This window comes from Cuculus canorus, chromosome 4 (genome assembly GCF_017976375.1).
Source record: "Cuculus canorus isolate bCucCan1 chromosome 4, bCucCan1.pri, whole genome shotgun sequence".
NCBI lineage: Eukaryota > Metazoa > Chordata > Aves > Cuculiformes > Cuculidae > Cuculus > Cuculus canorus.
The window spans coordinates 25,378,348-25,390,751 of NC_071404.1; the positions used below are offsets into that span (position 1 = coordinate 25,378,348).

Here is a 12,404-nt window from a genome sequence, read left to right on the forward strand (position 1 = left end):
ACCCAGGAGAGGGCACTCTTATACACCTGTCCACGCAGCAGGACGTGGACACGGATAGGAGGAACAGGAAAGTTGGGATGTCGACTTAAAAGTCGGTCAACTTGCACAACCAGTTAGTTATTTTTACGATTAAAGCTAATCTTCGGAATGAGTTGAGTCATCCAGACGCTGCCACAACAGGACACAGCATGACAAGCAATAAAAGTGCAGGCTAAATTTATTGGTATAGTCTCTGAAATGTGCTAAATGAGATGCAGGGTTAAATTTAAAATTAAGCCTGTCTTATGAATATTATTTGTTGATTTTTAAATGAAGCGTTATAAATGAGATATGAACAGTACATAGCAAAAATGCATAGCATCTAATAGTAATCCAGCCTGTAAAAAGTTAATTCTTGTATGATGTCTCATGAGGTAAACAAAATAAAAATTAAAAAATTTCAGCTGTGTTTTCTAAAGTGTTTGAAATCAATATAAGATCTCTTGAGACAACTCTTCTTTCCAATAAGGAATCCTACAGCAACAATGAGACATTTCTTATTTTTCTAAAATAAAGAGTCCAAGATGAGGAGGAGAGAAGTCTTGTTACACAAGACACAAAGCAGGAAAGGAGGAACAGAATGCTGCATGCTTGGAAAGTTATAGTTTCAGAAATGGTATTTGCTTCTAATCACAGGGAACAGCCTCAATAATTACAAATTCTTGCTGAGTAATTCTAATAGAAAAATATCCTATTGATATGAAATTTTATGAATATAAAATATATATGAATATAAAATATATATGAATAAAAAAAAGTATAAAATTAGGAAAATTGTGGAAATGAGAAAAGGATCAACATCTAACTTCAAGAACAGAAATTTAATCATACTTAGTATTGTCATAAACATCTTGGAGTCCCCTGGCAGTATTTTGGGCTTGGGTGGGCATATATCAGACAGATGAACTACACACACGGTGGCTGTACTGTATGTACAGTAAGTCCAACACACACCATCTGTGCATGAACAGTAGTTACTTTTCAAAAAAAAGGGGGGGCACTCTTTCCTGTATATAGGTTATAACACAGATAATATTTCCCATTATACATGGTAAATGATACAATGTTTAGGATGTTTGGTTATCCTAGCATCAGCTAACAAATATTGACATTCTTTCCATACTGAGGGCTTGGGCTGAGGTCTTACGACCACTGATTTTACTTTACAGGCACTGATCCTATAAACTTCTCTCCTGCAGTAATCTTACATAGTTTGAACTTCATTTAATACACTATATTTCCTGCTCCCGCTTCCAAAATTATTTCAAAGCAATATGTCAAACATACTAAACAATGCATAGATACCCAAAATTGTATCTCTCACTCTATTAGGTATGATCAACAACAGGCAAAAATATAGACCAACCAATTTGCAGCCAATTTGTGAAGGCTGCTATTGAAAGAACTTTTTGGTATAAGTCTACATTGATGATGGGATCAATGAAACAACTATCGCCTGAAATTAGATATACTACAAAATTTTGTAATTCAAAAAGTGAGCTATGTTGAATGGACTGCGGTTTTACATTTTGTGTACAGATTTTTCAAAGGGTGTAAGGCTAATGAGATCTTGATTTAGAGGACAGACACAGGACTATATTATCAATATACTATAAAATATACTATGAAATGAGACATGAAAGTCATTGAAATCATGCAAACTGCCTATGTTGTCCTTTTTTCTAAGTGTTCTCTTATTTCACAAAAAAGCCAGCCCATAGCCACTAACAACAACAGCAACAACAACAACAAAAAAAAACACACAAAAAAACCCTGTAAACCAAAATCAGAACCCAAAACACTTACTCAAAACCTGCTAGTGTATGGTCCTATTATGGCCTAAAACTCAATTATAGAGTCCTCTGTGAAATAGTAAACGGTAATAAATCATCAAACAGCACAGGGCGCATACAATGATAACGTCAGAATGCTGATTACATAATGATTTTTATGCAGTATTTTAATCCTGGCAAAACTCACCACTATTCTGTGCTACCCCCAAAAATCCCTTCTATGTCTACCTTGTAACAAAGAGAAAATTAACACAGCATATGGTGAATGTGGGACAGATGTGAGATAACTGAAAAATGCCTAATTTAAGGACAAGAGAAGGGAGTGGGGTACACTAAGGAAAAGATATGCAATAATTCATATTAACTTGATTTGCTTTTCACAGCAATAGAATTTGACATTTGTAATCCAAATGAGCACATGAAAATGAACCTGGATACAGACCAGGCAAAAACATTGCCCTTTACTGTGACTGTTACTGGATATCTACTACCTATAACACACAAGCCTACTAACAGGAATGCAAAGGATTCTGACACTTGATAAGGGCCATATTTTCCACTCTGTTCAGAGTAAAATCTGAATATTAGAATCTTAGCTTTTTTCTATGAGTGGTCTGAAAAGACATGAGGCACGTAACCCAGGGATTTTATGTACTACCTTTATAATTTTTGTCTATAGTACTCAGTAGGCGCTCAGCACAGCATAAACCTAACTTTCATTTATGACCTCTAAGAGGCAGAGAAGAGTTATTACCCTTATTTTATAGGTGACAGCTGAAAGCACAGAGAAGGCACAGAGAAGCTACAGCCTACCTCCTCTAAAGGAGCTTAAAACTCATCAGTGAGACTTAGGTATCTAAATTATTCTGATAATGAAGGCCCAAAATCACACTAGAAGTCCTTTCAAATGAAATCAGGCCTAATGCAAAATGTTCCTTCTCAAAAAGCTACTGAAAACCTCAGCTGAAAAACTGCATTGTGTATTGCATTAAAAACAAGTTTTGGTCTGAAAGAAGACATGATTTGACGGACAATGCATGTGGTACAACATTCTTGCAGGAAAATGGACTTTTCCCAGTCAAACCACAGTGGAAAGTAAACACAGAGAAAAAGAACTGTGTGAATCTGTACACAATTGCCTATACTTTCTTTACTGTGTACATAACAGTCAAAATGCTATGTATACTAATGGAGATAAATAAACAGCACTTGAAGATGACAGCCATACCAGAAGCAGAAATTTGCTGAGATAAATGTCTATATTGTACATAGTCCTGAACTGCACCATTAAGAGGAGGTACTATAAAATCTTTCTGTAGACCTTAATGCCCTGAAAAGCCTCTAGTTGCTGAATAAACAACACTTGTAAATGCAATCTCATCTTCCCTCTGAAAATCCATCTGTGCTCTTCCATACTGTACTGTTATTTTACACACCCAAGGCTGGCAGGAATGGGTTCTGTTATCTTGTTGCAGTTTTCTAGACAGAGCAACATGTGCTGATTGCCCTATTCACAGAATCACAGAATCACAGAATCACAAGGTTGGAAAGGACCCATTGGATCATCGAGTCCAACCGTTCCTAACACTCCCTAAACCATGTCCCTAAGTACTTCATCCACCCGTTCCTTAAACACCTCCAGGGAAGGCGACTCGACCACCTCCCTGGGCAGCCTGTTCCAGTACCCAATGACTCTTACTGTGAAGAATTTTTTTCTGATATCCAACCTGAACCTCCCCTGACGGAGCTTCAGGCCATTCCCTCTAGTCCTGTCCCCTGTCACTTGGGAGAAGAGGCCAGCTCCTCCTCTCCACAACCTCCTTTCAGGTAGTTGTAGAGAGTAATAAGGTCTCCCCTCAGCCTCCTCTTCTCAAGGCTAAACAACCCCAGCTCTCTCAGCCGCTCCTCATAAGACTTGTTCTCCAGCCCCCTCACCAGCTTTGTTGCTCTTCTCTGGACACGCTCCAGAGCCTCAAAATGTAACACTCCATTAGACTGGACTGACCTTCACGTTTTAGTCTGCTTTGAAAACCCTGTAGCAGAATCAGTATAAAAGGTTCTTTACAGGGCACCCTCAGAGCTGCCAGCCAGGCTGGTAAAGCCCTCTCTGTCCCGTGTGAGGAGGCAGCAGCGTCTCCAAGGGGTGAGAGTAGGAAAAGGGTGAGGAACTAGGACGGGAAAGAGGCATGTAAGCCTCTGTATGTGGGCTCCAGAGAGCACAAGGGGAAAATAAGGTGGGCAGGGGCTTTTAGCAAGTGATAGGACGCGGGGGGTGGGGGGGACTTTAAATTGGAAGGGGGAAGATTTAGACTGGACATTAGGAAGAAATTCTTCACAATGGGGGTGGTGAGGCACTGGAACAAGTTGCCCAGGGAAGTTGGCTTGATGAGCCTTGAGCAGCCTGATCTGGTGGGACAACCCTGCCCATGGCAGGGGGTGGAACTGTATGGTCTTTGAGGTCCCTTACAAACCATTCTATGATTCTATGATTCCAAAAAAAATCATCACAACGAGGGTGGTGAGGCACTGGCACAGGGAAGTTGTGGATGCCCTATCCCTGTAGGTGTTCAAGGCCAGGTTGGATGAGCTTTGAGCAGCCTGGTCTAGTGGGAAGTGTCCCTGCCCACGGCAGGAGGTGGAACTGGATGATCTTTAAGGTCCTTTCAGACTCAAACTATTCTATGGAAGTCAGCTGATGGAAACTGCTGCACAGACAGGCTGTCAGGGCACCGAACCCCCGTTTTCATAGAACCATAGAATCACTAGGTTGGAAAAGACCTCTTGGATCATCAAGTCCAACCATTCCTATCTGCCACTAAATAATGTCCCTGAGCACCTCGTCTACATGTCTTTTAAAGACCTCCAGGGATGGGGTCTGCCAGCCTCTGCCGGTGCCCCATGACTCGTTCTGTGAAAAATTTTTTCCTGATATGCAGTCTGAACCTCCCCTGTTGCAGCTTGAGGCCATCCCCCCTTGTCCTGTTCCCTGTCACTTGGGAGAAGAGACCAGCACCCACCTCACTACAACCTCCTTTTAGGTAGTTGTAGAGAGCAATAAGGTCTTCCCTCAGCCTCCTCTTCTCCAGGCTAAACAACCTCAGTTCCCTCAGCCGTTCCTCATAAGACTCGTTCTCCAGCCCCTTCACCAGCTTTGTTGCTCTTCTCTGGACACGCTCCAGAGCCTCAACATCCTTCTTGTAGCGAGCGGCCCAGAATTGAACACAGAGTTTTCGCTCAGAGGTTTCCCCGGGAGACTCGCGCCACTCCCCTAGCGCCGGCCGCGGCCGCCACGGCCACAACAAAGCCCGCGGGCCAGCAGCTGCCCTAGGGGCGGGGCGGTGGCCGGGCGCGACCCCCGGCCCCGCTCTCGGCCCCAGCGGCAGGAAGGCCCCGCAGGGCGCTCGCTGGGCGCGGCGGCCCCTCCTGAGCGGCGGTGGCCGGGACGCAGCGCGCATGCTCGGCGTGGCCGCCATTTTGGTGGGGCCGGGATTTGTCCAGCGGGAGCGGCGGCGGAGCGCGCGGGGCCCGGCTCGGAGGCGGCGGTGCCCGCGGCGGAGATGGCCAATATCGCGGTGCAGAGGATCAAGCGGGAGTTCAAGGAGGTGCTGAAGAGCGAGGAGGTCAGAGCCTCTCCCCCTGCGTGTGTGTGCGGGCGCCCCGCCGGCCTGCGCGGGGACCCCGCTTCCCCCTCGGCCCCACCTCCCCGCGCTGGGGGAGGGCCCGGCCCACGGCCTCAGGGAGGGGAATGGCGATTCCCGGGGAGACGGGGCCCGCCGGGAGGGGGCGAGGAGAGGAGGAGGCCGCGGGGACAGAGACCGGGATGGGATCCAGCATCCCTCCCCTCCCCCCCCCCGCCTTGGTCCCTGACACTCCCCCTCCCCCCCCCCGATCTTTTGGTCCTTGACTGCCCCCCTCCTCCGATCCCTGACTGTTCGTCCTCCCCACCCCCCCTCCTTCCCGGTCCCTGACTGCCCCACCCCCTCCCTCCCGGTCTCTGACTTCCCCCCCAGCCCCTTTCCCGGTCCCTGACTGCCCGTCCCCGTCCCCCCTTTCCCGGTCCCTGACTGCCCGTCTCCCCACCCCACCGGTCCCTGACTTACCACTCCCGCCCCCCCCCCCCGCCGCGGTTCCTGACTGCCCCACCCCTTCCCTCCCGGTCCCTGACTGCCCCCCCCCCCCCTCCCTCCCGGTCCCTGACTGCCCCCCCTCCCCCTCCCTCCCGGTCCCTGACTGCCCCCCCTCCCCCCTCCCTCCCGGTCCCTGACTGCCCCCCCTCCCCCCTCCCTCCTGGTCCCTGACTGCCCCCCCTCCCGGTCCCTGACTGCCCCCCCCCCCCCCCCCCCCGACCCCTCCCTCCCGGTCCCTGACTGCCCCCCCCCCCCCCGCCTCTCCCTCCTGGTCCCTGACTGCTCCCCCATCCCCTCCCTCCCGGTCCCTGACTGCCCCCCCACCTTCCAGTCCCTGACTCCCCCAACACGGGCTGCAGGGTATGGAGCTGATTCTGTTTTTAAAGGGCTGCAGGAAAACCCGCTCTTTATTGAGGTTACTTTTAATACAGAACTTGCTTTATTCTGCTGCAGGCTTTCTCGCTCTCGGGTGGATGCTGTTAAAAGCCTCACACGTTTCAGTCGTGTGACTCTTTCCTGAACAGTGTTTCTGAGGTATGCGGTGGTCAGCGAGAGAGAAGCTGGCTACTTTCAGGGGAACGCTAAAGAAGTTCTGATCTGTGTTAGGGATATGCAGTGGCGTTTGCGGGGTTGCATCAGCACAGCTTTATGCTGTGTCTGTATCTGAGTTGGTAGATGTCAGCCAGATGGATTTTAATGGTTCTGTCGTCATCGTCGTCCTATTTGGGATGATGTTGCAGGTTAGACGGTTGTGAAATATTAATGTGAGTGTGTAGCTCTTAAAGCTGGTATTTGAGAAATCTGGACAAATTTACAGAGCAAGAATTGGGAGGACAATTTTGGGAAGATACTAATGGCTGAAGGAAAATATGTTTAGGGTAGCAGCAGTTGACATGCTTTTAAATTAAGTGAACTAACAACATTGTTGGTATGCGGCTTGAACTAGACCCCAGAAAAATGTAAGGGCCTTGTCTTACAGCTGCCTTCAGAGCCCAGGCTGATTCCACCAAGCTATGGCAGAGGGCTTGCAGAATTGCATGTAAACTAAGTGAAAATTCTAGGTAGATGCCATTATACCAAAGCTAGAAAATCTAGACCTTGTGCCCCATACAACCAGTTGATATTGTGGGAACAAAATAGTCTTTATTTGAAAGAGCTGTCTAAAGGCTTCAAGACCCTTTCACTTTGCTTTATGTAGGAAAGAAAAGAAACTATAGGTTACATAAGTTTTGGAGGAGATCCATGCTAAGTTTTTGTATTGTAAAGGTTGGATCTAGTAAGCACATTTTCCACCATTCTGGTTGGTTTAGTCTGTGCATTGAGAAGCTCAGTACAGAATGCTGAAAATAAGTAATATTATGAAATAGCCATTAAGCTGCCTAAAGCTTCTCAGAAATAAGGCTGCAATTCTTATGAAACTCAGATTATGGAAATTTTAAAATTAACATACAGAAGAGTTTCATGTTTCTTCATTTCCCTGCCATTGGCAAGGTACATACAGATGTTATACCCATGTAGCAGTATGGATACAGTTGTTGTTTACAGAATATACTAGATTCCTTGTCTTGAATGGAAAACTTCAGCAGTTCTCAATGGTTGTCTAAATTGCAAGCAAAGTTGGTTTATTTTTGAATGTTTATGCATTCAAAGGCAGTCAAACTGGTGTTGGTACCACTGTGTGAAAACATGGAGTCAGATCATGAATGGAGGTTTAACTACATACTACAAAGAGGAAAAAAATCGTGCATGGGGATGCTAAATTTGTTATTTCAAAGTTTTAAGTCCCTCTATGGAGGCAAAGTGGCTCACTATCTGCACTTAAATTATTCTTGATTTGATTCTTTGAGCTGTACCTGAACATGAAGAGCAGCCCCCCCCCCCCATTTCCTTGCAGATGCAGTATGAGCGTAAATGCCTGAGGGAAGGAGGCAGGCATGCTTGGAAAAAGTACATAGGAAGCTTGTTCTCTGATTTCCTCTAGTACTCACCTTTGGGCTGAAATAGAGTGGTGGAACCAGAAATCTTTTTAAAAGGGGAACAGCTGAATGGCATTTAATTCGTTCTGCATTTGAAGTATGTATGGAAAGCATGAAATTTTGCTTCTAAATATCAGTGAAGAATGAGTTCTGGAAAGTGTTTATCCTTGTTTTGCAAAGGATCTATCGATCCTTGGACAAGGATGCTATGGGTCCTTGCTATTCAACTGAACATGCTTTTCATATACTTGATGTTTTCTGTTTCCTGGACTTAAATGGCATTTCTGGGAAATCACTAAAATGTGAATTTTAGACTTTATCTTGCTCTCTGGTTTACGAGTAGGAGTTGTTTTTAAGTAGAGACTGGGGCTTCTTGCCTTTTTGGGAAAAAAAAAAGTTTAAAGTCTTTTCAAATTTGAGCAACAGAAGTGATTTTGCTTCTTTTACTTTATTAGTTCTAGTTTTATTACAAGCCCTACACCTTAAGTGTGATATTGTGTATTTAAGATATCCTTGTAGCTTTGCATCTCCTTAATCTTAGAATTAAATAGATGAGACTAACAACAATTTTTTTTGTCAGGTGTTCTTTAGAGTATGATTTAAGCAAAAATTATTTAACCTTTTTGCATGGAAAAAACAAAAAAATTGCAAGGTAGATGAGGTACTGCATCTTTAACAAAAATGAAGCTGTTAAGTTAGTCTAGGTAGTAACTTGACTGGCTAAGTATGTGTTAAGGGTACTGTGCTTGTATTAAAATTCTAAAATGAGTAACCACTACATTAAATCACATCATGAAGTCCAGATACTAGTCTAGGCAAGGCCTTAATTACTCATATTTATCTCTTTCTTGTTCTGTCATTTCATTAATCCATTGGCTTGTTGATTTTATGGGCTGAAATTCTAAAGCTGCAAACATTTTGAACAAAAGTATGATGCTGCAGCATGGCAGAGAAACCAGTAAATAGGTAGAGGGAGCATGGTATTCCACTTTTGGTAAATGGGAGAAGGCTTCGGTGAAGATTAACTGGTATTATTTCAGAATAGAGTTAACTGGAATGCTGGAGTGGGTCTCCAAATCTTTACCTGCTTTCTGTTTACAAGCAGCTACCTTGTGAGAGGAAGAAACTATTAAGCTTTTAACAATGAATAAAAATGTTGAAAAATCTTGTGGTCACTTAAAAAGACTTGCTGAGAAGTGATTGTGGTTCACTAGGTATGTTAAACTGCGTGGCTTGTTTTCTAATATCGTGTGTTAACGCTTTAAAGAAATTGTTATGCTGTCATTGGAGGATTCAGTGTTTAATTTGCCATCCAGTTTCTTTCATCATGTAGAAATTTAAGGTGATTACTGGCCATCTGTAAGCCAGAGGCTAATAGATACCCATCAGTGAAACCACTACTCTGGTACTGAAGGTAACACATGGGGAAACATCACTTCCTCCTAGCAAGGAGAGGGTTGCTGCTGTCTTTATCACAAAAATGTCCTTCTCTTACCAGTATCAAGAGTCAAGGGTTTATGTGCATGGAAGGTGAACCCAGATAGAGCTAAGACTAAATTAAACTCAACTGCAGCTACAGATTATGAATATCTGCATGAGCAGATATCTGAAGTAGCAGTTAAAATTTGTAACTTGCTCAAATTCAAAATAACGTTCAAGCAGAGACAATAGTTGAATGGCAAAATTTTAAGTACTTCCTTTCCAAGAAGGAAGTGGGTATTTGGTTTGGAGTCTGCTATGTGTTTTTTGTGATTCACAGGAGAAGGGAAAGGTTAACTATAATCTGGAATACTGTATCCCTCTTAGGCTTTTAGAGTTCTAGTGAGTAGTTCTCATGCTTGCTTTTATCACTGTCTGTTGTGGTCTCCTGATTTCTGTCAGTTCATAGTAAGATGCTAAGTGGCATCTCAGAAACTTTCCTGCTATTTAGAAAAGTCACAAACATTTAATCTTCAGGCTCAGAAAAACTTCGTTACTTCAGTCTGTTTGGGCAGTCTTGGGTGCTAGAAGTTGAATTCACCTGGATGGAAACTTTGAGCATAATTGTGCATTAGTGTTACTAGAGGGTCCTGACGGAACTTGTGTGTTCTTTGGGTTTTTTCCCCCATTTATCATGTAAAGTCAATGCAGATATATAAGAATGAGATGTCTTTTAACATGATTCCTGAATCAGCAACAAATTTTTTTAGTGTCCATTTTCTGCTAATACGTATGCTAAACTTCTGATTCATAAGAACAGTCTCATTGAAGCCAGTACAGGTTTAGTGAGTGCAGTGGGACTGTTCCATGCTGTGTCTGGGAGGAAATAATGCCATGCATCAGTACATGTAGGCTGGAAACAAAGCAGGCTTAGCAGCAAAAGAGTTGCATGACCTAGTGGAGAGCAAGTTGGACATGAACCAGCAGCGCTGTTGTGGCAAAGAAGCTCAACCGCATAGTGGGTTGTGTTAGCAAAAATGTAGTCAGTGGTTGTGAGAAGAAATTCTTCACCTCTGTTCTGTGCTTATGAGACCATATCTGGTGTGCTGTGTCCAGTTTTGGGCTTTCCGCTGTAGGACTTGAGTGAGTACTGATATACTTGAGTGAGCCCAGCAGAACAACATCAGGGTGGCTAAGGCGGTAGAACACAGTGTACGTGAGGAGAAGGTGAGGGAACTGACATTGAGAAAACTATTCAAAGGAACATCTTCCTGTCATCCACAAGTACCTAATGAGAGACTCTGAAGAAGAGCCAGTCCTGTCTCAGAAATGTGCGGGGATAGGATGAGGCAATGGACACAAGCTGTAATGTGGGAAATTCCAGCTGGGAAACAAAATACCATGATAGTAGTGAAATGTTTAAACAGAATGACCGGTGAGATGGTGTAATCTCTATCCTTGGAGATGTTAAAAATTTGACTAGACAAGTTCTTGATCAACCTGCTCTCTTTGGGACTTGCTTTGACCAGGAGTCAGGACTAAGGGCTACCCAGATGTCTCCTACATGGTTCTGTATTTCTATGATAAGTTTGTGGGTTTGGGGTACTGTGTTTTTTCTGTTCATGACAGAAAACATACAAACAGTAGATCCAAGTCTTGTTGCCTCTCCAGTAAAACTTTCCCCTGTAAACATGTTGAAGAATTTTAAAGTAGACTTTTTATTTTAGTTCACAAATTACCCTATTGTAAGACAATAATGATTCCTCTTCACATCAGAGGCTGGGTTTCTCTGGTATGCAAAGCTGCCGGGTTTTTAGGCTGAACAAGTTCTGAGTTGGAATCGTAAAGGTAGAACAGATGTGAGATCCATAATGCTTCTTTAAGCTGCATTTCTCTGAAATGTGAAGATCATCTTAACTATAAAATAGTGATGTTTAAGATCCTTTGTGCATTCCCCAAAATAATTTTGTCTCCTCTGTATTTCAAACTGTGCCTATTCTAGGCAAGTCAAAGTTTGGGCCTGTATTTCCTATAATTATATAAAAAGGATACTGAAATGCAATTACTGTGCATCTTTGATTTTCTTAATTCTGTATGGTACATTTGTTTGTATCTCCAGCTTATACTGCAAAATAGTGCAGAATGGATCTGTAAGTATTTACCTTCGAAGGAGTTTGAAAGTTGTGTTTTTGTTAGAAAACAAATAGTTGGCTCAAACTAAAATGCATTTACCAAGATGTTTTAAAACAACTACTTATTATTCTCCTCATTTCTCTGATGATCTTTTCATATTATTAGTTTACTTGTAGTTTTACACATGTTTATCTGAACTGTGTAGGCAACATCTATAGCTCATTCCTGTGTTCAATGAATGGCATTTTTTCATGTTAATGTGTATCCAGTTGAGTCTGAATTTCTAGTGAATGGTCTGCTTATTAGTTGGCAGAATCCTAAAGAGTTTTGGAGTAACTGTAGAGCAGGAAACCACTTGGTCTATGTTGGAGTCAGGCTCTTTTGGTTGTCCTTGGTAATCTCTTAAATACTTGAGGAAAGAAAGTAGTTGCTGGTTACAGGACTGGGGTAGCCAGGTTAAGATCGAGGTTTAGGCCACAGCTACCAGATGGTACCTTCTGACCATAACTCTTCATTTACCTGAGACAGTAGGAATTAGCCAGTCCTTTAACCTTCCCAGTCTCCCATTCATTCTTCTGTGCTTGTTTCTAGGAGTTTGGCTTTAATAGGAAAGAAGTGTACGAGTCCTAAGGTTAGTTCAATTTACTCAGTATGAAATGTAAATGAAGTTGACATTTTATCCTAGTAAATTTGTGTAACTGTAAACTGCAAGAAAGTGGTGGTTAACAGTCCAGTCCTGAGTTGTTTAATGGTCTTTCAAGTTGCATTAAACTGGAACTAGTGCAAGTACTTAGTGTTGTTCTTAAATTATTCACGTGTTAAACGGTTTCTAGTTTGTTTCATAATAGTAGTAAGGATTGTTTTCATTGCTGTACTTCATCACTTTTACACTAATAATTGTTGCTGGTATTGAATGT

General features: G+C 43.2%; 2 protein-coding genes across 2 annotated transcripts in view; one reads left to right on the plus strand and one right to left on the minus strand.

Moving 5' to 3' along the window:
- SMIM14 (small integral membrane protein 14) overlaps positions 1-5,305 on the minus strand; it is a 54,900-nt gene extending 49,595 nt beyond the window's left edge. The window contains exon 1 of the mRNA XM_054065217.1: positions 4,850-5,305. Within this exon, the coding sequence (XP_053921192.1) occupies positions 4,850-5,305 (456 nt within the window). The remainder of the gene's footprint in view (positions 1-4,849) is intronic.
- The window catches only part of UBE2K (ubiquitin conjugating enzyme E2 K), a 45,121-nt gene continuing 38,019 nt past the window's right edge, over positions 5,303-12,404 (plus strand). Inside the window, 1 exon segment of the mRNA XM_054065220.1 lies at positions 5,303-5,452. Within this exon segment, the coding sequence (XP_053921195.1) occupies positions 5,390-5,452 (63 nt within the window). The 5' untranslated portion in view covers positions 5,303-5,389.